At 37.8% G+C, this 27,629-nt stretch overlaps 1 protein-coding gene across 2 annotated transcripts in view; it reads left to right on the forward strand.

The window, feature by feature from the left end:
- mdga2a (MAM domain containing glycosylphosphatidylinositol anchor 2a) overlaps positions 1 to 27,629 on the forward strand; it is a 185,014-nt gene that overhangs the window by 84,195 nt on the left and 73,190 nt on the right. Inside the window, exons 4-6 of one of the 2 annotated variants that reach the window (XM_027166342.2) lie at positions 17,159 to 17,355; positions 21,343 to 21,478; positions 22,468 to 22,737. In XM_027166342.2, coding sequence (XP_027022143.1) covers positions 17,159 to 17,355; positions 21,343 to 21,478; positions 22,468 to 22,737 — 603 coding nt within the window. The remainder of the gene's footprint in view (positions 1 to 17,158; positions 17,356 to 21,342; positions 21,479 to 22,467; positions 22,738 to 27,629) is intronic. The other variant, XM_027166343.2, reaches the window with a different exon arrangement.

The following is a 27,629-nucleotide window of genomic DNA, read 5'->3' on the forward strand; positions in this document are numbered from 1 at the left end:
GATCCTTAATAATGCTTCTTCATACACCGCTATATAATGAGCTGGTGGAGATCAGGCCATGGGATAGAAAGGGTAAAAATGCTCAGAATGTTCTTAAAATTGCTAATATTTTCTTCTCTGTCACAGCCTTGAGCGATTTAGCACTCTAGAGATGCTGTAGGCTTTCCTGACTGGGCTATTGAGGTGCTTGCCCAGGGCTGCTGACCACCACTCCCAACACACAAAGTGAGGAGCCTTTACAAACTGTGGCCAGAACCTTACAGTCTGTGATCTAGAAGATGCTTGAGGCAACAACTGTTGCATGGAATTTGTTTACCAAACACAGAGACCTGAAATCCTAGAATATGATCCAGACATTGGTTCTGGCAATGTTCAGGTATGAGAAAGCTCTGTGTAGCATGTAGATCAGAGCAACCTCCATACCTTCAGAATGTGTGCCTACTAAACAGAAATGCTCGAGGACCAACCTCTTAAAGGTCTTCTTCATGTCAGTGCAGCAGGTCTGTAGCCTTTAGGTGTGCTGAGATGTGCTGCAACAATACAAAAGGCCTATCAGAGCCGAGGCACCTTCTGCATGCCAACTTCTTCCTGTATCTGTCTTTGCACTCACAGAGTTTCCTTGTAACCTGTTTAATCTCTACCTGTTTGATCTCTTCCTTATCTGCTGACCTGGAGACCCTCTTTTTCTTCAGATCCTTTGCGATCCATGGTTTGTTATAGAGCTGGGAGTTGTGTTATCCACACAAACATACAGTATATACAGTAATGCAGTCTTTCAGTATTCATCACTATGTGCTTCACAAAGCCTAAATCTCAGTATACTCAGTGAACAGTATACTCCAGGCTACTCTCCTCAGGCCCCTTTGTCCAATTCTTCATAATGAAGCTAGTTATTTTTACATGCTATTCAAAATCACACTTTATTTCATCATCAAGGTAATATAGGACATTGATCAGTCAAGTCAGGACTGAGAGACACAGGACTGACAACTTTTTATTGTGTACTTGTAAATATTCATCTTTTGAAGTCATAAAAAGAAGCAAATTTGTCTGGAATCCCTTTTTTATTATTATTATAATTGACCATCTGTAACAGACCCAGGGCTGACATGTACCTTTGGAAATGACACTAGAGAGACTGAAAGTGATGCATTGTATGTGCATTCAATTGTAAACATATAATCTCTGGTAATGTGTCACTAATGGTGTTTTTTCCAAAAATGACAGAAAATAGGTAACAATAATATTATATTGGAGGTCAAAGATCATTCCAAATGAGATAATACAGACTCCCTGTATAGTTTATAATGTAAACATATGAGATTCTTCCGTCCAATAAAGATTATTATTATTATTATTATTATTATTATTATTATTATTATTATTATTATTATTATTATTATTATTATTTTTATTTATTTATTTATTTATTTAAATTTTTTATTTTTTTATTGTAAGTAATTTACATTATTAAACATGGAAAGACTGCTTTCTGGTCTGTGCTTCTTAATCCTTTATCAATTTGTAGACCATGAATAAAGGCTTATTTCCTGATTATTAAATAAAATGCAAATAAAATCAGTGAATAGTAGCAGTTCTTTTAGATGATCAGTTTTTCAGAATCTTTCAGTGGAGCTGGAATTGAATTTTAAATGTTCTTGACTGTTTCAGTTCTATAGGAAAGCACACTGTAACTTTGCTTGTTATTGAGAGACAGCAGTTTCATCTCAGGAACTTTGGTAGTGTATAAAACTTGATAGATTAGAAAATGACAAATGACAATAACAATGAGGTTGTTTTTTTTCTTTCACATTGACGAAATGAATTTATATATGTATATATATATATATATATATATATATATATATATATATATATATATATATATATATACAAACACATAAACACACACACACACTAACACACACACACACACACACACACACATACACATACACACACACACACACACATATATATATATATATATATAATAAGTAAATAAATTAAATAATTACCTGTAGACGGCTTTAATTAAATGCTTTAATGCTTACTGTTGTTAGTCTTTGGCAGTATCACTGTTTGCAATGTCAAGGAAGCCACTGCACGTCACATGCTCACTGCACATTATTATCATATTACATGACCACGAGCACCTTAATCATGTTGTCGTCTAATTATCCCAGGTATTTAAGTTTCATATTGAATAACACTCTTGGTTGATCTTTAGTCTTTGTCACCTGTATGAGCACCGTATTCATGTTGTTGTTCAGCCTCATTATTTCTTTCTCTTTGTTTCCTAGTAATGTTTCATCTATTTCATCACTTTATCACCGAAAATAAATTTTTATTCGAACTGGAATCCGTCTCCTACTACCATTTCCTGACAATCTAACCTAAATGCTTGAATTATTCAGTTATTCAAAAGGTAAAAATTCCTTAAATGAATGAGGAAAGCTTTGTCAGAGTTGTCACGTTTTCTGGCCTGATTATTCTTGATTTTTATTCATTCAGGTTCTCCTATTGATCATAACTATTTACAAGATTTGAGTTTTGTGCTTTTATGCCAGTCTCATCCTTAGGAGATTCTAACAGCAATTATTTAGAGTGAGCTCATGTGGAATGAGTCAGAACTGACTTTATGCATAAGCACACTCCAAGTCAGCAAGGACCTAAGCAACAATTCTAGGATGGCAAGCAAAACACACGTGTCAGAGGCAGAGCCCAGCAGGCCTGGAGCACCGTACGTTCCTGAGTCTCTAATTGTTTTTGTAATGTGTTCCAGTGTTTGATCAGCTCATCTCAAAACTTCGTGCACATAGTATACACATGGAGCTGTGGGCCAGGATCGGAATCTATCTATGGGGTTAATTTAGGTTAAACCCAAAGAGCCATGAACAAAATGGTAAATAATGTTAACAAAATAAAATAAGTTTATTTAGCGTTCTGTGTGTAGGTTTTAGAATCAGATGTACCAGTGGGTAGACAACAGTGGCTTAGTGATTAAGAAATTTGCCTCACACATACAAGTTAGGGGTTTGATTCCTGCTATGGGCATGGATGGTGCATGTTCTCCCTGTGCTTTGGGGGTTTTCTCCAAGGCTGACTGGCATCCTAACATGCCCTGCAATGGGTTGGCACCCTGTCCAGGGTGTTCCCTGCCTTGTGTCCCAAGTCCTCTGGGATGGACTCCAGGCTTCCTGTGACACTGTTTGTAGTGGTAGAGAAAATGGATTATAATTTGATGCAATTTGGTGTATGTAATAAACCCAGCATTGTGGAATAATGCTATATCTGCTTATAGAAATATGATCACATAGGAGATATTTATTTATTTGTTTCTTTGTTTCTTTGTAATTTTATTGTTCCCCACTCCATTAATATTTTAAAAAGAAGTGTGTCCACAAATAGGTAGTTCAAGAAGTTCGTTTTCACATACTCCACTGTCAGGTATAGGTGAAGTGAGACATTTATTTTGTCTGGCTTTAATGGACGGTGGGCACTGTGGCTCCAGCTTGTTTTCCTCTGAGATAAATTGTATGGGAGATGAGGCCAGGCAGACGCCACTGTCTCAGGAAAAAGAAGAGATTCATTACTCCCCTGACTTGCCTTGCCTATTGGGCCTCATTATTTCCTCATCTCCATCACTATGAGGAAGAGTGGAGATGGCTGGCATTGGCGCTGTCTATCCATCAACCCCCCTTTGCACCCGCCAACCTTTGCAGATGGTCCAATCAAAAAATGAGCGGCACCTGTTACTGAAGAAGATAGGAGCTAAGCCACTAGAGAATAAGAGTCACAAGGAGTCACAGGGCAGCAGCTGAACAGTGAGGGAATGGTGTGTTTACACTTTGACACTGGTTTCTTCACAGCCTAATTGACAGACTGGATTTAGAATATCTAATACTCTGTTGTGGTTTTTTAAGCTCCTTTAGCTCCAACAACCAAGAGTAAAAGTTTCTCTAGGTAGTGATGTCTCTATGAATATAATGTTAGAATCAGTGGGTACAATTTTTCAATTCGATTCAATTTATTTCTATAGCGCTTAACAATTTACATTGTCTCAAAGCAGCTTTACAGGAGTATAGAAACAGAATATTTTTTTCAAGTTTAAAATTCAGTTACTATTTATCTCTAACAAATATCCCTAATGAGCTAGCCGGAGGAGACGGCAAACGGCAAAGAAAAAAGATGAGATGATATGAGGAAGAAACCTTGAGAGGAACCAGGATCAGAAGAGAACCTCATCCCCATTTGGGTGTTAATGTACAGTATCACCCAATCTATCCATTGTCCTCGCAAACTAATTTGACCATCAACATAGTCACTTCCTTCACTCAAAATCCAGTGGAAAGAATAAATTAGATTAGATTAGATTCAAGTCTACTGTCATTGTGATTAGTGAATGGAATTGTGTTAGTAAGTTCACTGAAGTTAGTTGCATCATCTAAGTCGAGCAAACTGAGAACCATTTCTCATTGCTTTCACACAAAATGCATTCAATGTCCAAATTGTGCAAAACCCATGAACTCGTTTTGTCATTCACACTCCACCACTTGCAAAACATTTTTTTTAAACTGCTAACACACTGCTTTCAAAAATGTTGAAAACCCAGAGAAAGAGAATGGTAAGGTTTTATAAAGGATAGTCGAGCAAATTGCAGATTTTTTTATTTGTTCTTGATGCAGTACGTGTACTTTAGTACAGTGGTCCCCAACCTTTTTTTTGCCGCGGACCGGTGATAATTTTACCGCGGCCCGCTGCGGGGTGGGGGTGGCGGCTATACAATTAAATTAAAATTAATAATTTTAATTTAATTGTATTTAAACATGCCTTTTTAACTCACTACAACGCTAAACCAATGAGAACCCTGAGCTTGTTTCTTTGCAACGATACGGTTCCATCTGGGGTAATAGGAGACAATGACACCCGAAGTGTGTTGCTTATGTCCAGTTTATTCCGTTGTTTTGTTTCGATTGCCGTCACTGCGGAAAACCCCGCTTCACACAGATAGCATGTCGGAAATGGCAATAGGGATTTAAGTGCTGTGGTGGCAATCTCAGGGTATTCCGCCATGACTTTAATCCAGAACACCGGCAGAGTTTCTAACTTTCTAACGATGTCTGTTTCGTACTCATTGTTGCTCATTTGTGGGTTAAATTTGAGCAAACACAATATACACGTACACCAAGCACTGTTAAACCTGACAAAGTACCGGTGAACAGAGAGAAGAGCGATACACACCTTCTCTCCACCAAAGCTAAAATGCCGCAGCAGCTCAGCTCTGGACGTCACCTAAACCCGGCCCGATATCATATTTTGCGCATGTGCGGTATTTGTGCGGCTTTAGGAGACGTCTCTCAGTTAACCTCTTGTCCATGGAAAGTCGGACAAACCCGAGAGAAATACACCACAGTCAATAAAATGGAAATAATTTAATGTTCCTTGGGCGGCCCGGTACCATTTGGTCCACGGATCGGGGGTTGGGGACCACTGCTTTAGTACATTCAGTAAAGTAAAAAGCTGTTATTCTGATATGATAATGAAATACCGATTTATGTGAAGAATCATTCAAAGTTCAAAGAAATGCTTCCTATTAGTGTGTTTTTAGGTCAGTGTGTTATGAGTAGCACTTTCTGAGACAGTGATATGGTCAAATCAGCTTATTTTGAGACATGGATGAAGTTTTTTTGGGTTGAGTTAGCTTTGGAGACGAGATGAACCGTTTGTCCAAGATTCATGTCAGTAATGCTGACTGTTTGAAGGTATGCTTGTTAGCAATTGAAAAGAAAAACAAAACTGTAAAGTTGTTTCAAAACACACATGTACCTGTCAGTCATTCTAGATTCATATGTGCAGTTTTTACAGGTTTTTGAGAGATAACTTATAGACACTTGCTTTAATGTTAAAATATTTCTACACAAAGTGCATAAAATTGAGCAGGTTTAATATCAATGCATCATGCATCTAATCTTTTTTTTCTCTGATATCGGATCACTTACCGAGAAGCTTATAGCTGCCTTCTGCTTATGTTAATTTATTTATAGCCAGTGGCAAGTACAAGACTCATGATTCTAGATGTTTGGGAAGCTGTCATTACTTATGCCAAATAAAATTCACATATTATTTTCAGTAATTTGGTCAAAATTACAGATCCGTTTTTCTTCCCCAAATAAGCAATAGCAAAGTCTATGCAGGATAAGCACCAGTTCTATATTTGCAGATATACAATTATGTGTCATTTGAAATCCAATTACAGTATGAAGTCCATTTAAAATCCTGTACTACTAAATGTTATTAAAGTGTCATTTGTCTTTCATACAGTGTCAAGATAATTAAAAGGGGCTTGATTTAATTTCAGTGGAAAAAACCTCATTGTTTTGTCACGTGTCTGCCAGAGATTGTCAAGATAGCTTAAAAAAAGGAATTGCTTTAATTTAGCTATGGAAAATGTTATTATTGTGTCATGGGTATGCTGCTGAGTGAGGAGCTTAATAGAGGTACAGGGTTAATACAGGCTTGTGTTAGAACTGAGTCATATGTCTTTCATTCAATGTTAAATTGGGGGTTACTTATCTAGTGTCACTAATAATGTATCTCTTGGATTATAGCCATACTATTACTCAAGTAGGCAAAAGGTACAGTACACCTACTGTGCAGCAGTGTATGGTACCAAGCCGATGATGCCTCAGTCACAAATTGTCATAATGCGTCATAATGTTTCTAGTACATTATCACAATTGAATGACATCTGTCTTAAGTCATATTATAACCAAAGCACACTTATGATACTAACATAAATGACAGTTGGGACATTACAGTGACATTACTGGGCATCAACTTATGACAGCATATGTCATAGGTATGGCAGGTGTACTGCTTTTCATACGTCTTGCTGAAAAAAACGCTCTGCATTTATATTCTGGAATGGCGAAGATACAACAGACCAACATCTTGTTTCCTATTGACTAACCATTGTAAAGTTTACAACTCTGCTGGTCAAAATGTACCTTAATCGATACATTTTTTGTCTATCATTGCCATTTAAAGCTGTTTTGTTGGTCAGCTGCAAAAGTCTTTCGAGGATTAGGCACTTTCTTTAATTCTTCCATACATCTGAAAAATGTTTTATATAATCTAGTGTGTAATGAGACTGGGTAATGAGAATTTAGTAGATTTTCCCCTTTAAGAAAACTTTCTGTGGTGAAGTTAGACACCAGGGTATACTGTGATACTACAGTACCTCACTGATGTGGATACTGTGTGTATAAAAGCACAGACTGTTGCAATGTGCCTATACCAGTAATTCCAATTTTTAATTTATTAGCGAATTCCCTTCAAAAAAAAAGGTAACACTCTATAGTTACATTTAATGTTTTGAAACATCTGTGAGACAAGTTAATTCTTGTGAATGCTTCATTACAGCAGCTAAAACACTTAATATTTACTCACCAGCCTGTACTATATTTTTTTCTTGAAACATGACTGAGAAACCTAACAGCGTAGTCTTCTGTCAGGAAACTTTCCCCTGATGGGAAAATCAGAGTGTTATAAAGCACTGACACCATTTCATTAATGTTACACCAGGAAGTACTTAAAAATATTAGATTATCGTTCTAAGCCAGGAAAGGTAGACAAAATGTATAAAATAATATATACCAACTGACTAGTCAGATTTGAGAATTTAATCATGCTGTGGTATAATGTGTAACTTTATACCAATTGAATTCACAGTAAACAGTACAGTCTGTATATATTTCCAGACTTCAGAGTCGACTGTGTGAGACGGTTTTCAAACTCTAATTCAAAGATCTATCATTCCTGAGCTAACGAGGTTAATAGGTGTTACGCTTGGCATATTCTATAGAAAACCTCGTGAAATTTTATTTTTGAGCAGTCTTACTTAGTAGACTGAAAACAATCCTGTAATTCGGAAAACAATGCTGCATCCCAGTCGCAAATGGAACCAGTTCACCTGCATAACAGAGCAACTCTTCTCACTGTTCATCACAGTCACTGTGTAGGAAATTTAACTCACATCCACCTTGTTGCTATTTTCTGCGAAGGATTTTGGATTATCACTTAATCCAGGCTTAAGGAACCCCACTGTAAGGCAAATGTTAATTCTGTCCGTGACAGACCGGGAATGCTTTTGAAGTTTTCGTTGGAAGAGCCATTTTTATTATAATTCAAAAGTGACTACATCGTAGAGAAGCGAATGCACTAGGGATGGTTTGACCTTCATCTCAACATCTGCAAGTGAGTAATTTGCATTTTTCAAATAAAAATAATTAAAGTAAATAAGTAGAGTAATGAAAACCTCCAACTGAAGTAATGATTGTTTCAAATAACATATGCATCATTCAAGCCCAGATGTGTATTCTACACGTTCTTAAGGATAGATTGACTTCTTCTATGTGTATGTCATGAAAGGACAGATTTATAAAACAATATTAAAACTCCATTATTGACCATATTATGATTGGGCCAGGTCTGAAATTTGATGTGAACTCTTATATCAGTAAAAAAAAAAAAAAAAAAAGACTAAGGAAAACAGCAATAATATGTTGCTTTGAGATTTCATCAGAAAAATAGATGGGATAATTTCTGAACACATTCTGTAGAATATGCTTTGCACAGTTTTTGAAATATAGTGATGATTTTCCACGAGTTCATGTAATATGAAGCACTTTCCCATAAATTACATTGGCAAACATTTTCTGCCAATTTAATTTTTTTTATGATGTGATTGACCCATTGCACCCTGCACACACTTCGGGAAGGTTTTTGGAGTGTGGTTGTTGGGATTTGTGATAATTCAGCTAAATAAGCTTATTTACTGTATTAAAATCAGACACTGATGATGGTTGAGTCGACCTGGGGTGCAGCTATTGTTCCAGTTTATTCCAAATGTGTTCATGGGGTTTGAGTTTATGTGAAGGGAAGTCGTAATATTAATGCACACAAAGACATTAAAGTGTGCTTTTTGGCACCACTTTGGGGAAGATGCAAATTTGTGTGTACGGTCAAGCGTTCACATATTTAGGCCTTAAACATACATACCACTGAACAGATAAGTAGCTATAATTTTGGTTATAACTAAAAAATGAACAGAATTGCCCTGCAGTCCTTATAGACTACAGTTAATCTAGTGAAGTCACTTTGATGTCTTCATAATCCAGAATGTAGCTACATCCTTCTTCTTCAGACAGTATTAGCAATATCAAAAAAAAAAAAAACCTGAAAGCTCTCTTGGCTGCTGGCTTGAGGAAATTAGTGCAGTTATGTAAACATCTTGTGAACATGTTTAAATATGGATTACAAATCTACTTGGAAATTAGGGCTGCACCATTAACTGTATGTTTATCATTATAGCGATGTGTTGCAGCAGTACAGTAAATGTGTTGTAAAGAGCACAGGTCAAAGCCTATTACTCACAGCATAGTGGCTTGAACTGTGTGTGTGTGTGTGTGTGTGTGTGTGTGTGTGTGTGTGTGTGTGTGTGTGTGTGTGTGTGTGTGTGTGTGTGTGTGTGTGTGTGTATGTGTGTGTGTGTGTGTGTGTGTGTGTGCAGTGCATTCTTCCTTTGCACAGTTGCCTCTGGCTTGCTCATTAGGGAATTAAATTTTTTTACATTTAAATATTTCCTTAAAGCTCCTTTGTGGAAAAAGTGCTCTAGATATAAAACTAAATTAAACATATTTCATATACATTTTTTTTCTATAATGTTCAGCCCAATTTGTACGTGTTAGCTAGCTGCCTAGTTAGAAGTAAAAACTTCAATAATGAAAAGTGTCTATCTAACCAACCACAGTTTAGTATAATTTACTCACTTGCATGTTGTCAGTAAAAAGCTGTCATTTGGAGTCTTTTTTTTTTTTTAGCAAAAAATTCCATTATTTGATCTATTTCATCTTTCAAAACACAAAAACATATAAACAATAGCACAATTTAGCTATAGATAAAGTGAATTATAGAAGCATCATTTTTTCTTTTGTTCTTTGGTTAAATAGCAAAGGTTACTTCAGTGCAATGATTCATTCAGCAGCTACTGTTCCTTGACCTGAAGGTTATATAAAGACAGAGTGCAGTGTCTGCAAGTTTCAGAGTCTAAGGTCAGATCGCTTTTATAGTATTATGTATAAAAGAAGACATCATAAATACACACTGAAAAGCTGCATTGTCTATCATCAGACTGGACCACATGGCAGGTCTCAGATCAACTTATCAGCAGCCAATATCATCAACTCTGCTTACACGATCACTCAGAGGTTCATGTTTTCTCTCTGTGTGTAATATATCGTTTGGTTCGCTCTACCACCGTTCACTTTATCACTATTTATCAATATATCTCTGAATCATAGTCCTGTGGGAGATGAATTCATGCACAGGTGAGTAAAGCAGAAGAGGAAAAACTTCTAAAGAATTTTTCAATTATCAAAGAGCAAGATTCGATTGAAAATCTGTTCAAATGAATAATGGAACAAAACGTCCGCATGCAATAACATCTAGAATTAAGGGCAGAGCTTCTGGTTGCTTTTTTTTTTTTTTTGGCAGTCTTTTGACAGTCTTTTGATAAGAGTGTTGAAGTATTATTGCAGACATCAAGGTGTTACATTATATGCCGAGCTGACCATTGATATTGATACGCTATCTCTGTTCTCGCGTTTTACCGGATTCATAATTACAAAAGGAATTATAGAATTTCAGCCTGCCGAGTTCCCATATAAAACTTTCTATTTCCGTGATGATAAGTCTCTTTGCAGTGGCAGCTTTAATTTGCAAACTGATAGGTGTGCAGTATCTGAAAGTTAGAAAAGTCGCTCTTGCTTGACGAAACCTTGCTGCGAACAGACACTTAATCTTGCCTTTGCCCGAATCACAATTTCAGCAGCCAGTCTTAATATGTGAAATCATCCATCTAGCCCTGAGAGAAAGGCATGTTTGCAGCTTGGCTCCTCACTTGGAACACAGACGATGCTTCGGGGTTGTTTTTACATCTCTGAGCTGAGGGGCTGATGACATAGTTTTGCCTATCAGAGCACTGTGCCTGGTAATAGCCTTTTCCTCTAACCTCCATATCTCAATGTAAATAGCTCCTGGGGAATTAGGTCGGTCTGCCTTTTGCAGGTCTATGATCGTCGCAAACAGTCTTATCTGCTGCCTCATTAACTGTACATCTGGAAATTGACAATTTGTTCATTCCCACATTTCAGAGTTGGAGACAAATTGCTCATCTTTGGCCTAATGGGACTATTTGTACATGGAAAGTTGCAATGCAGATGTCACGCAGGTCGCTGGTGTCTTATGTAATCAAGCTGGGACAGTGATTAGTGCCACCCAGTCAGGGTGAATTTAATTCCAGGCCTGTGACAGCTTGATGGGGGTTATCTCCATAATGACTGTTGTAGATTCACTGGGAGAGAATACTGCATTTGATTAAGACCCCAGTCTGCTCGGCGTGGTGTGTTGGAATATATGAAAAATAGTGGGGAAAAAAATATCCTCTATCTTACAGTGTGGTAATGAATTTATTTTTTTTCATTGTTGTGAAGGAGGAAGAAAAAAAGATCACCTTCACTATTTTTCCTTTTTATTTATGAGATGCACTTATTAATAGACATCCATAGACAGAAAGCAAAGAACATATAATTGCTGTGCTCTGTGGGTGGGAGGACGAGCCGTTTCTCTGTGTCCTGTTGATCAGAGTGACACTATCCAACTGTGCAGTCATGCATATTTAAAAATAAATAAATAAATAAATAAATAAATAAATAAATAAATAAATAAATAAAGGCAGTAAGTGCTCTCCTCTAAGCGTGTTCGACTGCCCTGTGATGTTGAAGTAATGGTGTGCCTGGCTTCAAGTGTCTCAGCAGGATCATGCGTTAGCCTCCACCCTCACAGTTTGGCTGTTGTGCAACAGGGGAGAACTAGCCAGTGGGCAGAAATTAAATATGCTTAAATTAAATTTGCTCTATCATGCATTTCATAATCAGCCTTTTAAAGTATCATTCAGTAATGATAATGAATCTGTTATTAATAATGAAAAAAAAATTAAAAAACAGATAATTAAACAACACTATATAATTAAAAGGTCAGTATGTTGATCTAAAGTTATTAAGTCTTTATTTAGCCACATATACACTACAGCACAGTGAAATTAGTTTCATTGCATATCCCAGCTTAGGAAGTTGTGGTCAGAGCACAGTAGAGGGCTGCATTGGGATTGGGCTCCCGCGGGAGCCAACTGCAAATCTCACGGAAGCGGGCGGTTTCACCTTTGCCCCGGGCGGGAGTGGGTAGTTAGAAAATTTTGCGGGAGATCCGCGGGACCCGGTGGGATTTGGCGTGTAGCCTAATAATAAGAATGGAGTCAACACATCATGTTGAGAAGAAGATTAGTATTAGCATTAGTATTAATTTATCTTATTTAAATGCAATTATGTTTAATTCTGTTATTCTGGACATTAGCCTGAACTAATAATTAGTCTGATCATTTGTATACAATCAAAATTTTCACAAGCTCTCAAGAAAAAATCTGCGGGAGTGGGCGGGAGGGGACACAAACATTGCGGGTGCGGGCGGGAGTGGAACACGCAGCTTGCGGGCGCGGGCGGTCCTGGTCAGAAATTCAGCGGGAGCGGGCGAGTGCGGGTTTATAAAAACAGCCCCGCGCAGGGCTCTAGAGCACAGCATCAGCCATGATACGATGATCCTGGAGCAGAAAGGGTCAAGGACCTTGATCAAGGGCTTATCAGTGGCAGCTTGGCAGTGCTGGAGCTTGAACCCCAACTTTCTGAGTAAAAAAACAGAGCCTAAACTGTTTTAGCCACTACTGCCACAGTGTTATTGTCTCACAGCTTCAGAGTCCTTGGATGGTCCTTAGCTAGCGTTTACCTCCCAAAAACAACAGTAAGGGACAGAAGATAGTCTCCAGATCCACATGACCCAGACCAGGAAGATGAATGGTCAGTATATTAACAAGCCTCTTTGCAGTGGCAGTTTTGATTGGCAAAGTGAATTACAGTTGTGACAGTAGAAGATATAGAATATATAGTATATATATATGTAAAAGATACATATTAATATTAGCATTATGATTACAGAACAAAGGATTTACAGTTATGATTATGGCAGCAGCACAATGTAATGATATAATATAGAGTTAGAAATTATAATTAGCAATAGAAATTTTTTGTAGTGTTTTATTTTCATTTGTTTTATTGTATGTTTTATAATAGAAATAGAAACATCAGTTGTCAACATTTATTTGGTTACATTGGTAACTATACAGTATATTTAATATTTAGCACAAACTGTACAGTGGCTTAAAGGGCATTTGTGGCCTGCGTTTTTACTGTCGTGTGTGTATTATGAGTAAAGTAAGCATGCTTCTTTGCTTACAGCTTCAGAATTTAAGCACAGAAATCTATCAAGTGTGACCACAGCTTTGCGTGATAGATAATCGCACTACACTATTGTGTGCAACTCCATCAGCAAAACTAATGTATTCTGGAGGTTGGGTTTTGTTTGAGATTCCTAGCGTTTTGTAAACCATTCTGCACATTTACATATTTTTCATAGCTACCAGGGCCTATTTAATTACTTTTACATATGCTGACCTATAAATAACCATTTGACAAACTGCATGTTGCCTCACAGCTGTTCACATGGTAACATTTAAAGGTTATATTTAAAGGGCAGGCCAATTCCTACAAACTCTCAAATACAGTGATTACATTCTAAATCCTACATGTAGTCCACTTTTCCGATTGGCAGGCATGTTCAACACATAAGGATGTGTGAATTTGTCTCTGGCAGAACTTGTTCATATGACAGCTGTGCAGTCAAACACAGTAGGTCAGATAGGAATGGAACAAAATGTGCCAATAAGCTTTGCAGCTCCGCCTTTCTTTGTAATGAATCTGTGTATTTATTTAAAGCAATCGTCTCTGCCAAAATGGCCCCACTCAATTGCTCGGCCCTGTGTGTTGCCTTCGTCTTAAAGGTAATTGCTCCTACCTGCGTAGCTGTAATGGATCCTGGATGAAGTATTGACCGCCTCTAGATTTTGATTAAGGGGCTGTTGGGCAGAACGTGTCTTAATGAAAGTGAGGAATCAGCATTCTGGTGGGCACCCTGCGCTCTTTGATTAGGCTGGGATCTTCATTCACCCTGAGGAGGATTGAAAGGGGATGCTAAATTAAAGGGTGCGTTTACTGATTAACATTTTCCACGTGTTCTGTATTTCCTCTCTAAATTGTAATGACATGATTGGAGAACATTTATTAAGATGGTTATGGACTCCATGACTGGGGAAAAGGTCAACACTAATCATTTCTGATTCCAGTTCAGAATGTCGCATATTCTCTGCTTTTCTGACTTGTTAAAGCACGGTTACGATGCCGAGGGAATCGATTGTGTCTTGCACAGAGTGTGAATGAAGGATCTTGCTCAGTTCATTCACTGCTCAAATGAGCAATTGTAAAAAAAAATAAATAAAAAAAAAACATGACCATAAGATGAGTGTTACTGATTAAGAAATTAACTAGCGGTGGCAGTAGAATAACATCTAACTAATATCTAAATAAACAACTGTGCTAGTAATAACAAGACAATGAAGACAATTCAGTTGTTTTAGTTTTAGTTTCACTTAGTCTTAGTCTTACACTTGTATTCATCTCTTTCTTATATGAATGTAATATCACATTGAAATCTGATCTTTTTAATTCTGCATAAATGCAACATTGAATAAAATATAACTAAAATCTACACCTTCGTTAAGTTCCGTGTTCTCTTTTTACCACAAATAACAAGAGCAGATATATTTCCCTATATTTTGGGAACCGGAGAAGAAAAATCAACGTTTAAAGGGAAAAAAATCACTACATTTGCAGTAACATTCAATGTTTTTTTTTGTGTGTGTGTGTGTGTAAGGTCATTAAATTGGGAAGATTAAAAAAAAAAAACTTTTCCATTGCTCAACTTCAAATTTTTTTTTTATTGCATTGCTCCACCCACTTTTCCTCTTGTTGAACCAGTGAGACTCACACTTGAACTAAATGGATGAATGACATGAACGACAAGTCTCAGTTTGTTCGTATCTTCAGGGTGCGCTGAACTGTGTGCAGCAGTTCTTGCAAAAAATGAGGTGTATTGTTTCAGTAGGTGCAACCGATGACATGCAGTTTTCAAAAAAGCGGAAAATAAGCTTCTAAAGCTGTAACAGGCAGAACAAATGCTGGTACATGGAAGTGAACTAGTATGATTCATCATTTAAAAGATTTGTTCAAAATCACTGATTCATTAACAAATACAACACAACATTTTTAGACCCAGACCTATGTGTACTAGCACGAGGATATGTTTTTGATCCACTACAAAGCACTTCTGTAAGTGACTCTGGAATATATACTGTACAACGTCCAACCTGATCTTCGGTACAGTTTTGTCCAGCTCTGAACTTTATTCTCTTGTGCATGCAGGTCACGCAAGAAGTTCAGGCTAGTATGGAATAGAGGCTATATAAAAAATTATTTCATAAAAATAAAATAAAAAACATATCTGAGCAGTAAATCAGAATATAGCATTTAAGTCTGCAGTGTGAATGTAGCCTAAAGGCAGACTAAATGTTATATCGAATTGTGCTGAGAAGCAGAATGACTGTTTGTGGAAGATGTAATATACTATAGTAGGTCTGCTGTAATGCTTAGTGTCCTAGCTGGAGGCGTCAGCATTGCAGGTCACTGATTGAGAAAGGCGCCGCGTCCTTGTGTGGTGGTGGAGTAAGTAAAATGGAATTGCAATCTGGGCAGCTTCTATAATGTTTTATTTTTTTCTTCCTACACCGGAAAAAACAACGAAAGTGCTGAGTGATCTGCCCCATTACAACATTTTACCTTTCACCATTTCACCCCGTGCAAATCTAACGTCCATGTCTTTGGCCACAGAATTGAGTTTGATCGTAGTAAATTCTTTTCATTTTAAAATCAAAACTACGATCAAACTATGGTCAAAGAATACACCATCTTACATTATTTCCCAGGTGGAACATTTGTTCTTTTAAAGCAAGTTGCCTCCAAATCTTGAAACCATGTTTTTAACCAAGAAGTCTCAACTTAAAAGTTTTCAACTTTTTCTTGAATTTGTGTTTATCTCTGCTACTCAGTCATTAAAATAGTTTGACAAGTTTGAGCCTCTTTTCTCTTTCAAGGGCTTCCAATGACTACATTTTAAAACTCTGTTGCCCATTCAGGTTTAAATTGTAATGGGAATAAGTTGGAGAAGAGCCAAGCTTTCTGTTTTAATCAAGCTCTGAGTACATTTTAAAAGCTTTGATTCATGTTTTCAGATAAATGTTTTCCATTAGATAGTACAAGTCTATAATCTTCTTCAGACGAAGCTGAAGCAGAAATAGCTGCATTTCATCTCGGTTGAAGCGCCTCTATGAACGGACAACAAAGAAATGTGTACTTTCTCATATCATGACTTGCAGTTTACTTCCTGCCCCCTTGTCTAATGGACAGCTGAGATCCTCCTACTGTTGTAAAAGACTATGAAATATGAAAGATATTCATTTCTGTTGTCTGACAAAATATCATGAGCCCTTAATTATTAGTATTTTTTTTTGACTGGCATCTCTTATGTTGCTCACACAATATTTCCAGTTAGGAAAAATTATGGAATACTTACCTATAGTCAGTGTGCATCTAAATATGTCGTAGAACCATTGTAGGAACTTTTCATAAGTTTTTTTTATTCAAATCAAAAGAACCTCGAGAATATCCTGCTTATAATGCAAAGTCTCTAGGACTGAAATGGGTATAAAACATCCTATCTCTACCCAGCTAAAATAATCTTGTATTTTTGGGTGTATGTTATATACTGTATAATGAGCTGGTTGGTTTTAACACGTTTATTATAAAAAGTAACATTGAGGCTTAAACTAATTTGCCAAATCTGTGAAAATGCTTTTGTTTAATTTCTGTTAGTGCAGGAAGCCCTGGTAATTATCTGTTTTTATGTTGTAATTATACAGTATTTTTAACCCTAATTATAACTATCACCTTTATAAATACAACGGATAATAATTTATGCAAACAGAATATGTTTGTATGCTATTTTTTACAGCCTAAAATTTTAAATGTATCCACAGATCTGGATGACCCAGTCGTGACGGTTCATCAGAGTATAGGTGAAGCCAAAGAACAGTTCTACTATGAGAGGACAGTTTTCCTCCGCTGCGTGGCCAACTCCAACCCTCCAGTGCGTTACAGCTGGCACAGGGGCCGAGATGTTCTGTCTCAAGGCTCAGATAAGGGTGTGGAGATATACGAACCCTTCTTTACACAGGTAAGAGAACTTTTTATGGCCTTTCAACATTTTAGCAAGACTCAACTTATGACTGCAACTAAAAAAAGTATAAGTAACATTTTATTGGCCGTGCTGTTAAATAATACCGAAATGTATATGGATTGGCAAAGATCAGCAGATCTGATGGACCCAGAAAATGCTGTTTTGCCACATTACTAATCACTGATGTCATACAGTGTATTAAGATTCACTGCAAAGCGTTAAAGAATGCTGATAATAAGGCAGAGATAAAGGGAGAAACAGAGCAGCATGCCATGAATGTCTCTTGCATTGCTTTCAAAAAGACCTGTTTAAACTTAGAGGTGGCATATCGGACCCAGCATGGGAATAACACTGGTAATTAGCAAAATGTAGCAGGCCACTTCCATTTGAAGCACTCGTCTGTACCTGTGCTAACTCTACCCCTCCTCCCTGCTGAGAGTTTTCCAAAAACAACAAAAAAAAGATTAACAGAGCAGATTTGTGCATGTGTTGTTTTTTTGTGTCGTTAAATGCCAGCTTACCATTTCACCCATAGAGATAGCCAAAGGGAAGAGAGACTACGGGCGACATTTAGCACTAGAGGCCTCAATGCTGCATCTAGGGCAAAGCTAAAAGCTTTACTGGCACTGCTTGTAGAGTCAAACAGCTGGATATTGTAATATCCAGAGTCATGCCTGTGATATTATCTATCCGCCTAATATAATTGTACTAAGCATTACCCAATATTCCCTAATCTGCCTATTTGAAGACCTTTTACCATCTATCAGTTGGAACTAAATACCGAATCTTTCTGTTTTCCGATCAGTCTGTGTCCGTCCATTTTCACCCACCCCCCCCCCCCTCTCTCCTTCACCTGATCTTGTGGGAAACATATTTTTTTTCCAGTCAGGTTCCTGTAAGGGGCTTGGTGTCTGCATGCCAAAGACACTATGCTCTGATATCAGCCACAAGCAGCCTTCTGGAAGAAAGCTGCTATACTCTTTTAACAGAATTACACTGGAGGCTTGAATGATGACTGGAAAATGAAAGTGATGAATAATCTTATTTCTGAAGCCTGGCGCATTCTTATCTGTCTGATATTTTAATCTGTGCTGATGAGTTGGATGGCAGATGAGAGACACCTCCCACAAACCTGCTTCCAAATCGGACTGGTTTGATTGTTGTGATGCTCATAAGGCATTCACAGTCAACTGAAATATAGACTCGACCATTCATCAAACATGAAACGGTGGCAAAGCGTGATAGAGACATTGGCTTTGAAAACAAGAAAATTGAGTTGTGCTTAGATTTCTTTTTTCACCAATTCCCTTTTTGGGGTGCCACTGAGACTTTATATATTAAGTGGGTAGTGGGGGGTGTAGGACGTAACAATCAGGGCAGTTGATGAGACAAAACAATAAACAAGACGAGACATTAGACACAACAATAACATGGTACTAACAGGATGGGGGGTTGGGGGGGTATGTGTGAAGTGTAGTAGTTGTAATGCTGGTTGAATTAATTAAAATAAGATATAATACCGAACTTTGTTTTTTTTTTTTACATTGTCTAAGACATGTGGTGTGGCTTTGAGTATGTGGTGCATGTGGTCCTGTAGGGTTTGCATTCTTAACTAGTGCAAAGTGATTCCCTTGGTTTATGTACAGTACAGGTAGCTGATGACTAGTATAGTTAGTAGTCTTATTTTCGATTGAGGCAGAGAGATTTCTATTTTCCCATGTGGTCATTTGTTAGTTTAATGTGTGATATTATTGGTATTAAATGATTTCCAGTTTATTAGTAAGGTTTTCTGTTTGCTTAATTTCCTCTAAATGCTATCAGCACAGAACTGTGTGCTGGTATAATTATGTGCTGTGTGTAAGGGGTTGGGCCTGAATGTGAGCATGTCTTAGCTGTTCATCACAGCACATAATAATAAGGCACAAAGGCACAAAATTCATAAGGTTTCTCCAGTTTTTCCTTTTTTATTGTGATATTCTTCAAATTTTAGATGAATATGCACAAGTGTTTTAGTGTCATGAACCTGGTAACCTGGCACCTACGCAAATGTCATTCCTTTTTGTAAAGTTGACATTTTAAAAACGTTTCAGGTGATGACAAAGTGAATGTGCTTAAAGGAGAGTAGAGCAGTATTACATACTATATTTTATATGTGGAATGCATAGAATGATTTGATAAGTTCCTTTGAAATTACTTCTTGGCTGTGATTGTACGTGTTAACGCATTTTCCTCTGAAATAGAAAGTTGAATTGAGGTGGAAAAAAAAAAAGCCTGACATGATCTTAGTGAACTCGATACGTTTAGATTTAGATTTACATTTATGGCATTTGGCAGACGCTTTTATCCAGAGCGACTTACAGAAGTGCTTTAAATTCTCGATCAATAAATTCATCCTGATACTGGTTCACTAGGTCATGCACTAAGAATACCATCAGTCTAGATACTCTGTTGGAGAGGTAATATATCATGAAAGCATATACACAACACAAGTTTGTTAATTTTTTAGTTTAAGTTTAGTTTAACTTAATTCTAATTTCTGTACTTCATGAAGAGGTATGTTTTTGGACTCCATTTAAAGTCTGACAGTGATTCAGCTATTTAGACATTGGTAGGCAGTTCATTCCCTCAGCTAGAGGCTAAAACATAGAACAGTCTTGATGCATACCTTTCTTGTACCCAGAGAAGTGGTGGCACCAGTCGAGAGGTGCTAGAAGAGGAATCGTGGTGCAGTTCGGGGTGTGAAAAGATAAATATAAAGAACAGCAGCTAGATTACTTTGCTTACTCTTGCTGATGGAAAAGCTCTGATGGTATATAAAGATTCTTGCTCAGTCTATTACAGCACTGAACCGCCTCAAGTTGGTCTACTAATCACATCTACCTCTTAGAATTTAGAGCAAGTCCTGCCTATGGGGGTGGGACATAAAGTGCTGTGCAAAAGACTTACGGATCTTGTACATGTGAAGAAATGCTGTGAAGTAAATATGCTTTAAATGTTTCTACATACAAAAAAAAAATAGAACAAAAGGTACAAATAAATTCAATATTTGCCCTGACAGATCTCTGCTTTAAAAAAACTAACATTAGTACTCTCAGGTACAGTTTGTGCAGTTTATAAGGAAATTGGTTGGTAAGGCTTATTGAGTAGCTTTAAGAAACTGCCATTTTTATTCTGGAGATTTAAGTCATTTCCTTTAGTTACATTTTTTGCTTAAAAACTAAGGGACCTTCAGTATATTATTTAATAGAGTATTTTGCATTATTTTTTCAGGAAATATGCGATTATTTAGTTATTCAATAATGCAGAAAGCATAATATAAATATCTGCAATATACCCTGAACAGAAGGCCTAAGACTTGTGCACAGTACTGAATACGGATATACAGTAGAGATGCTCTTTTGCCTCGATTTGTGCCTAGATATAAATTATCAGATGTTTTTCCAAGAAGTAATAAACTGTAAAACAAGAATATCTCAGAAGGAATTTGTTTTCAACCCCCAAGATATATTATTGTATTGGTGTCCATAACATTAAGGCGGAGGAAGAAAAAGCTATTAAAAATCAGTGGCACTTTCATATTTTTCAAGATTAAATTAGACTGTCTAAAAATAAACAATTCCTGTAATTCAGTTAATGATCTTTGAAACGTCTGCAAGTGGAGACATGAGGTAATTAACATCTGAACATGAACTCACTTGTAGTTTTCTAAATGTTCCTGTACTGTATGTGTAACCAGGGATGATGTTAAGAATTGGAGTAAAAATTAATGGTGTGGACTGGATTTATTTTATTACTTGCCGTCAATGGGGAAATAAACTGTAACTAAATTTGTTTTTACTTTAGGGGGGTGTTTTGGTAGAAATAGTGACAAAATCAGGGGGTTGTGATTCACTTGCTGAGCCTCATCATACTGCATTGCATTCTGGGAGGGATTGCACTGGAACACACATTTGCACACTGTTTTCTGCCTCTTACTCTGAGCTGCAGGGGGAAACAAAGATCCTGAAACTGAAGAACCTGAGGCCCAAAGACTATGCCAACTACAGCTGCATTGCCTCCGTCAGGAACGTCTGCGGCATTCCTGACCGTAGGGTCATCTTCAGGCTCACCAATAAAACAGGTCAGATACTTTAAAACACGTCTCATCTCATATCTCGAGATATGATAAAAGACATGATCTCGGCATGTAGCTGCGCTCAAAAGATTTTTATTCGTCACGTAACTGCCCTACATTGTTTCAGGTGGCTTTCACACAGGCAGGTTAGTCTAAAACAGAGGACAGTTCACATGAATAATTGTTAAGGAGTATAATAAGGAGTTCTGTTGCACTGGAACTGTGCTGTGATTCCAAAGAATGTAAACACAGCTCGTATGAGAGTGAGGAGGTAAAATAACCTGTGCGTTTGTTTAGCCGATGACGACATCATTAGTTTCCTCAACACGTGTAATGTTGTGGGACGCAGAATCAGTCACATTCAATAATCGCACTCGGATTTGGACCACAACAAAACCACCTAAAGCAATAGAGCTGGTTGTTTATTTTTATGTTGGTAAAATATATTATGGAATGTATCTCATAGATTGTTTCACTTTATTTATTAAACGGTTAAAATTGAACAGATCAAACAGTCAGTCATTGAAGTTATTCAGTAACAGCTTATGTAATAGCTTGTGCTTTATATTTACATATTTTACATAGTTAAACAAATTCATCAGCTTCACCCAGACTGGTTCTATCCCGACAGTTGTGACCTTTTCATTCATTAGCCATATTAAAAAGGCCTTATGAAAACATAGACTGTTACAACCCCACTGAGACCCCACATTGCATCTAAAGAGCACATTTAAATACAACAGACAATACATGCAGGTGCCACAATTGGATTATATTTTTTTATCACTATAAAAATAATTCAAAATGGACATACTAAATGGAGGGATTATGCACTGAATCCATTTACATGTAAAATCGTGTTTTTGCACCCGTGAGAATTTGTTATTCTGGCCAAAATTTGGCTAAATGAGATTCTGGGCTAAATATTAAGCTTTTAAAAGCATCTTTATTTGAGAAAGCTAACTAAACTGCTCATCTTCTCTTGGTCTCTGCAGCCTCCCCATCCATCAAGCTGCTGGTGGAAGATCCGATCGTAGTGAATCCTGGACAGACAGTGTCTCTGGTGTGTATCGCCACTGGAGGTGAACCTCCACCCACGTTGACGTGGACCAGCGTCTCTGAGCACCTACCGGACAAAAGCGTTTTAAAGGACGGTACTCTAACGTTACCAGCCATCTCTTCTGAAGAAGCCGGCATCTATAGCTGCATTGCCAGCAACAACGTAGGAAACCCGGCAAAAAAGTCAACCACCATTATTGTGCGAGGTAAAGGCAGGTTCGCAACAATTGCATGTACAAAGACATACCCGTTAACTTTACAATAGTAATACATGCCACAATAAATCATGAGAAGGCATGACATGACAGTCTATAACTAATATCCATATAATGCATTACTTAATTTAGAGAAGCATTCATGTCTGTATAACAGTTTATTTTATTCATAGGCAATTAAGAAAATACTTCTCAACAAGTCCTATTTTATGTTGTTAATTATGAAATAATTATATATTAATTATATATAATTATATATATTCTGGAATATACTGACACTTCACATCCATGCCGGTTTCTGGAGCTGTGTAAAAACCTCAGGATTGTATCACTATACTGTAGTATCACACTTTGTCATTAAGAAATGTTAGCAGCTCATAGACACTGTTCACTGCGCTGTGTAATGTAACATTAAAACATTCTCATCTTCTATACACTCAGCGACGACATAAAGATGTGGCTTCAACCTACACGTTCGATCAATCATACAGCACTGACCTCTTACTGACCTACTCAGTGACCTACTGATTATTTAGTACAGAAATGTTTCTCACTGCACAGATTTAGAAATGATTGTAATCCATCATGATGTAGTGATTACAGTATGGAACTGCAGCAGGCCTCGTCATTGTTCACATACGTAGCTGCACCCTCAGCATTTGTAAATCTGGAGGATTAGAAGTGACATTTACTAAATCATTCACCAAATGCCAAAACATCCCTTCCTATCAGGTTCCCAAGACAAACTGTACCATTTTAAGTAATTTCATTTGTAAAACAATATGAGGAGGTCTGCAATGATGAGGTCTGAGGCTGTTCAAAACTTTTTGCCATCTTTGTGGTTGTTGTCACGATCTGGGTCTGAATCGATAACTCTTTACTTTAAACTGAAAAGTACCGGTACTGTATGCAAGATGCAGACCTTTCAGGATGACCTTTTTTTTTGCAGCCATACTGTAAATGCTTGGATTTTCCTGCTGCTGTTTTTTAAATTTGCAGGGTTATTTTTTTGTCAGAATATTATTGAATTGACAAACTTGCAAGCACAGGATTTTCCCAGGATTTTTGTCTCCTACCAGTGAAAACACATATAGTAGGTAATCTTTTTTCTGTGAGAGCTGTACTCATGAACCGAATAGAGGTTTGGCTGAATGTGATGTCACGTGACTCGTCTTGGCCTAAATCTGCACAAAATGTATGGTAATTTTGAGAAATTGCAAGCATCTCTGAATTTCACAGAGCTTCCTTGATGTTGCGTTAATTTTTACAATCACATAATCTTGTAGGGACTGAGCACAGAGCGTTCTGAAGGATCGGAGGCTACGTGAGAGCTAGTGTATGATATGTGATCTGAGATACAAAGCTTCATTTGTTTAGTTAGTTGTGAACAGCATCACTTGATTCTGTTCTGCCTTTGCTTTTTACATTGTTATTGCATTGGCTCTTGCATTTCTGAGGACACTCGGAACAGCTGCGGAAGTCCGAGCCATGATTAAGCAAATCTAAAACCACTCATTTTGCTTTCATCCATTTTATTTCATTGCACCTTATATGAAGTTACTCCTTATTCCTTTTAGCTTCAACAAGCCATCCAATTATTGCCTTTTCTCTGACTTGACACCTTACTTATTCTTTAGCTCAGCTAGTCAGAGTGACTGCAGAACCAACCTGAAGTCTGCACTGATTGTGAGTCAAATCTTGTAACAATCCAATCTTGCATAAAATATGAAAAGAAGGAAATCGTCTGCCGCAGCAGGCTTTATATTGCATCTCATCGTGTGCATTCTGTGTGTATCACCGCTCTTTTCATAGCTCTCATATTTCTGGGAAAGGCAAGCCCTGTGGCATATTACTGTGTAAGTACTTATTAAATGGCCAATTACAGCAATTAAGTGAAGTCAGTCAGCCTAATCACTGAACTGGGGACCTGTGTTCTAGTCACTAGTAGAAGACTAGCTCCTGCTTCACTACAGGAGAAAAAAGACTTCATTCTGCTACATATCTAGTCAGTCTAAACCGATGTGTACAGATTTCATAGTCGATGCTCCACACTCTTTCTCTTTCTTATTCCTCAATCCGAGATTTACACTTTTTAGAATTTCCTGGAGCCTGATGAGAACTGATGATCTGGTTATGTAAATAAGTCGACCTTACGATTCCTTAATCTACTTTCAGAATAATCTTCTGATATTTTCAAACATATCTGATTTACATAATGGCCAGCAGTGCTGACAGATTTTTTTTTGCATGTGGAAAATACAAAAGTATTATACTAAACTACCACTGATGGACTAATAGAGAAGAGATTAGACATTTTATCTGACAGGGTGGAGCATGTTTGGTTTGAAACTTGATAGCCTTAAAATATGGGATACACACACACACACACACACACACACACACACACACACACACACACACACACACACACACACACACACACACACACACACACAGATGGTCTCAGACAGATGAAGTAGTGAATAACGTTTATCATCTCATTACAATGACACCTATCACAGAGTGGGATAAATTAGGCAGCAAGTGAACCTTGGAGGCAGGAACAATAGGGAAGCATAATTATCTGTGCGATAAAGAAAAAAAAAACAAATTGTGATGACGACTGGGTCAGAGCATCTCCAAAACAGCAGGTTGTTTGATGTTTTCCCAGTGAGCTGTAGTGAGTACCTACCAAATGTGCTCCAAGGAAGAACAACTGGCAACAGGGTGGTCATGGGAACCCTCTCATGGTTGGCCTCACTGATGATGCTGAGCAAAGGCTAGACGATAGGCTAGATGATAAAAAAGTTTTCTCTGAAATAGGCGACCTGTTATACTGAATACATTTTCCTGATGTTTAACTTTTGTTAAGAGGAAGAGAATATTGACATTAATCATATTATAGCACAGAAACGTTGAAGGTCTTCAGTGACTGGTTTTCAGGAATATTTCTGTTTCTCAGTTCAGCAGTTTCAAGCGGTGCTAAACGGCACCTCAAAATTTTTCATTGATGCATGAGCTACAGTACAAAGAACCGGGTTCAACTAAAAATGGTGGGATTTGTAAAATATTTAGTCAGTCAGTTTCCACAAACTGAGGCAGCCTAAAACTTGCCATAGTATGAATCCTTCACAACCTTCACCACCTGTGTTCACTGGGATTTGTTTGAGATTTCTTTCAAAGGGACAAGGGACAGACACTCGTGTTCTTTACACTTCTGTTTATAGTATGTGTGTACATGTGTGTTTGCGTGTGAGTGTGTGCATACACCCATATGTGTATATGATATGTGTGCATGTCTATTTCTCTTGTTGTTTATCACACCAGCCCTTGAAAAGCCCTCTTGGTGCATCGCTGCCAAGAGTGTGTGTGTTTGGGCAGATCTCGCCTCAGCAGATGGTGGCTTTTCTGTGCACACTTCCCCACAGCCTGGGATGACTTTCAGCTTGGCCCCCTCCTCCAGTGTCTCAGCATGCTTCTGGCTTGCAAAAAGTCCCTCCATCATGATCCATCATGGATGAGGGGAGGCAGTCTCCCTTCCATAAGCAGGTTAAATTTGGTGCAATTTTCGGCTAGTTGAGGGCATCTCAGACAGCCATTTTTGGCTTCCTCTTCACTTCTCTCTTTTTCTCTGCCTCTCTTTTTTTTTTCCTTTGCAAATAAAATTAGCTCAAGTAGAAAAAAAAACAGCAGCCAGTGCCAGCAGTCTTTTGAGGAAATGGAGCACACACCATTTTCGTGCTCACAGAATCAAAAGTTGTGGAAATGGCGTGCATCATGTCTCTGAAACACAAAATTCATGCGTTTGATCTATCAATATCGCTCGCTTCGTTTAACACCTTTAAATGTAGCACAGGCTTCTTCCCCTCTTCTTTTCTAATATTGGGAAATGAGCCACGGAGTTGGAATCAAAGGTTCTGTATCAAAGTCACATTCAGCTCATGTCTTGAGTAACGATTCCTCGAGGAGACTCGACGAGATGTAAGGTGCGTGTTTTAAGTGAATATCAGTCATTTCAGGCAGATTGAATGCAGTGATTGTCTCTCACTCAGCAGGCTTTCTCCATGAAGAGACTCTCTGTTATTTATGGTAGTGAACACAGCCGACGCCTCCTGCTGCGTATATTTGGGTTTGTGAGTAAATGGACAAAACAAAGAGCAACCCTAATTTTTCTTCCAGAAAGCAATTTGTTTAAATAATGTGTCCATCTTTGAAATCAATGTGAACGTCTGTCATTTTATTTGTACTGGGAATAGGGTTAGACCTTGAGCTCCGTCCCTCCCTCCCTTACTTTTTACTTTTTTCAAAAAATTAAGAATATTTTTTTCAAGTGACATGATAAGAAAGGGGGGGCACGGTGGCTTAGTGGGTAGCACGTTCGCCTCACACCCCCAGGGTTGGGGGTTCGATTCCCGTCTCCGCCTTGTGTGTGTGGAGTTTGCATGTTCTCTCCATGCCTCTGGGGTTTCCTCCGGGTACTCCGGTTTCCTCCCTCGGTCCAAAGACATGCATGGGAGGTTGATTGGCATCTCTAGAAAATTGTCCGTAGTGTGTGAGTGTGAGTGAATGAGAGTGTGTGTCCTGCGATGGGTTGGCACTCCGTCCAGGGTGTATCCTGCCTTGATGCCCGATGACGCCTGGGATAGGCACAGGCTCCCCGTGACCCGAGAAGTTCGGATAAAGTGGTAGAAAATGAATGAATGAATGAATGAATGAATGAATGATAAGAAAGGACCTGTAAAGCCTTTTAGTCAAGAAAAAATCAAGAAGCAGTACACAGTGAAATGAGACAAGGTTTCTCCAGGATCACGGTGCACAAACACAAACACAGCTAAGGACTTAAAGTAAGTTAGTCCCAGCTACATAAAGTACATCTGTGCAAC

Source organism: Tachysurus fulvidraco, chromosome 16 (assembly GCF_022655615.1).
Source record: "Tachysurus fulvidraco isolate hzauxx_2018 chromosome 16, HZAU_PFXX_2.0, whole genome shotgun sequence".
Taxonomy (NCBI): domain Eukaryota; kingdom Metazoa; phylum Chordata; class Actinopteri; order Siluriformes; family Bagridae; genus Tachysurus; species Tachysurus fulvidraco.